Source organism: Bactrocera latifrons, unplaced genomic scaffold, assembly GCF_001853355.1.
Source record: "Bactrocera latifrons isolate USDA-ARS-PBARC rearing strain unplaced genomic scaffold, ASM185335v1 scaffold_893, whole genome shotgun sequence".
Lineage (NCBI taxonomy): Eukaryota > Metazoa > Arthropoda > Insecta > Diptera > Tephritidae > Bactrocera > Bactrocera latifrons.
Genome location: NW_017537593.1, coordinates 60,643 through 62,113, shown reverse-complemented (window position 1 = coordinate 62,113; position 1,471 = coordinate 60,643). Strand labels below are relative to the sequence as shown.

The window sequence follows — 1,471 nt, the reverse complement described above, 5'->3', positions numbered from 1 at the left end:
GTTCGCGTTAGCATAGATAGAGCCAAAGCAGCATTTTTGCCAGTCCATGCACCGTCATCATCAGCAACAAACGCAATCATACCACTAGACTCGATCGTATTAACATCGAGAAAAAATCAAAACAACTACACTCAAACCCAAAGCGAGAAATTAAAGTCAACAATAAGCGGAAGAACCGTCAACAAACCTTAACGATACGTTTCTTTCGCCGACAATTAGTTATTAAGTTTTCATTTTTTCCGTAACTTTATTATCATTCAGCCACTGGTGCCCAACAAATTTCTAATCTATAAATGTTGTGTTAGTTACACCATTTATAACTCAAGAACGGCGCAACCGATTTGGCTGAAAATTGGTGGGGAGGTAGTTTAGAACCAGGACATAGGATGCCTTTTATCACATTATGTTAGAATCCAATACAATTCATACAGTGTAATTCGGTTATAATGGACTCCACGGGACCATGACAAATTGTCCATTATAACCGAGTGTCCATCTAATCAGAATATAAAATTTTTAACTCAAAAAGTAAATTCAATGTGTTTTTTATTAAAACAATAAAGTTTATGAATAAAAATACAAAATTAAGAAAATAATAAGTTTAATTAAGTCTTTTGAAAAAAGTCAGGGATTTTCTTTTGGGTGAATGCCAGATTGGCAAAATCTTTTTGTAGTTTGATTTCGAGTTTATTGAGCAAATTGATTGCATCTGAACTATTTTCTTTTTGTTGAAAATATAGCTTCAGTTTCCCAGAATAATTCATAGCGTCTTCATAGCTTCTTCAAGCAGTTCATGCAGAAAGTCTTGAATTGAGTCATTGTCTGAGTGTTCTTCTGTGGCCATAATATTCTCGTCAATCCTTGAATATTCATCAAATTTGCTTAATACCACTACGTTATTAATTTCGATAATTTTGGTTAAAGGTTCATCGTCCTCCGGGTCGAAATCTAATCAATCAGGAATGTCTTTTACCAGACCAGCATGTCGAAAACAGTTTCTTAGGGTTTCCTTAGAGACACTTTCCCATGCAACACTTAACATATTGACAGCATCTAAAAGACTCACAGCTTTCGTCGCGTTTGCTTCTTCAGGAAGGTCCATAATTTTCATCAGAAGCTGCTTTCTATAAGATTGTTTCAGGCTATTAATGACGTCTTGATCCATAGGCTGAAGAACAGGGCAATTATCTACTAATAGCAAAATTTTAGTCTTGGCTTTTATAAGTTCACAATCCCATTTTTCTAAATAGTCAGTAAAGGTTTGAGAAGTCATCCAGGATTTGTTGTTAGCACAATAATCTACCGCCAACGTTTTAACGTTTTTAAAGCATCTGGGGTTGTTATATTTTCCTGAAAGCAGACATTGTTCAGAAACAGCGGATTGTATCGGGTGATTTTTTTGAGGTTAGGATTTTCATGCATTAGTATTTGACAGATCACGTGGGATATCAGACATGGTGTCAAAGAGAAA

General features: G+C 35.1%; 1 protein-coding gene across 1 annotated transcript in view; it reads right to left on the bottom strand.

The window, feature by feature from the left end:
• Positions 1–1,066: 1,066 nt before the first annotated feature.
• The window catches only part of LOC108977432 (tigger transposable element-derived protein 6-like), a gene marked incomplete at its 3' end in the record, with an annotated part of 1,385 nt that continues 980 nt past the window's right edge, over positions 1,067–1,471 (bottom strand). Inside the window, exon 2 of the mRNA XM_018947111.1 lies at positions 1,067–1,350. Within this exon, the coding sequence (XP_018802656.1) occupies positions 1,067–1,350 (284 nt within the window). The remainder of the gene's footprint in view (positions 1,351–1,471) is intronic.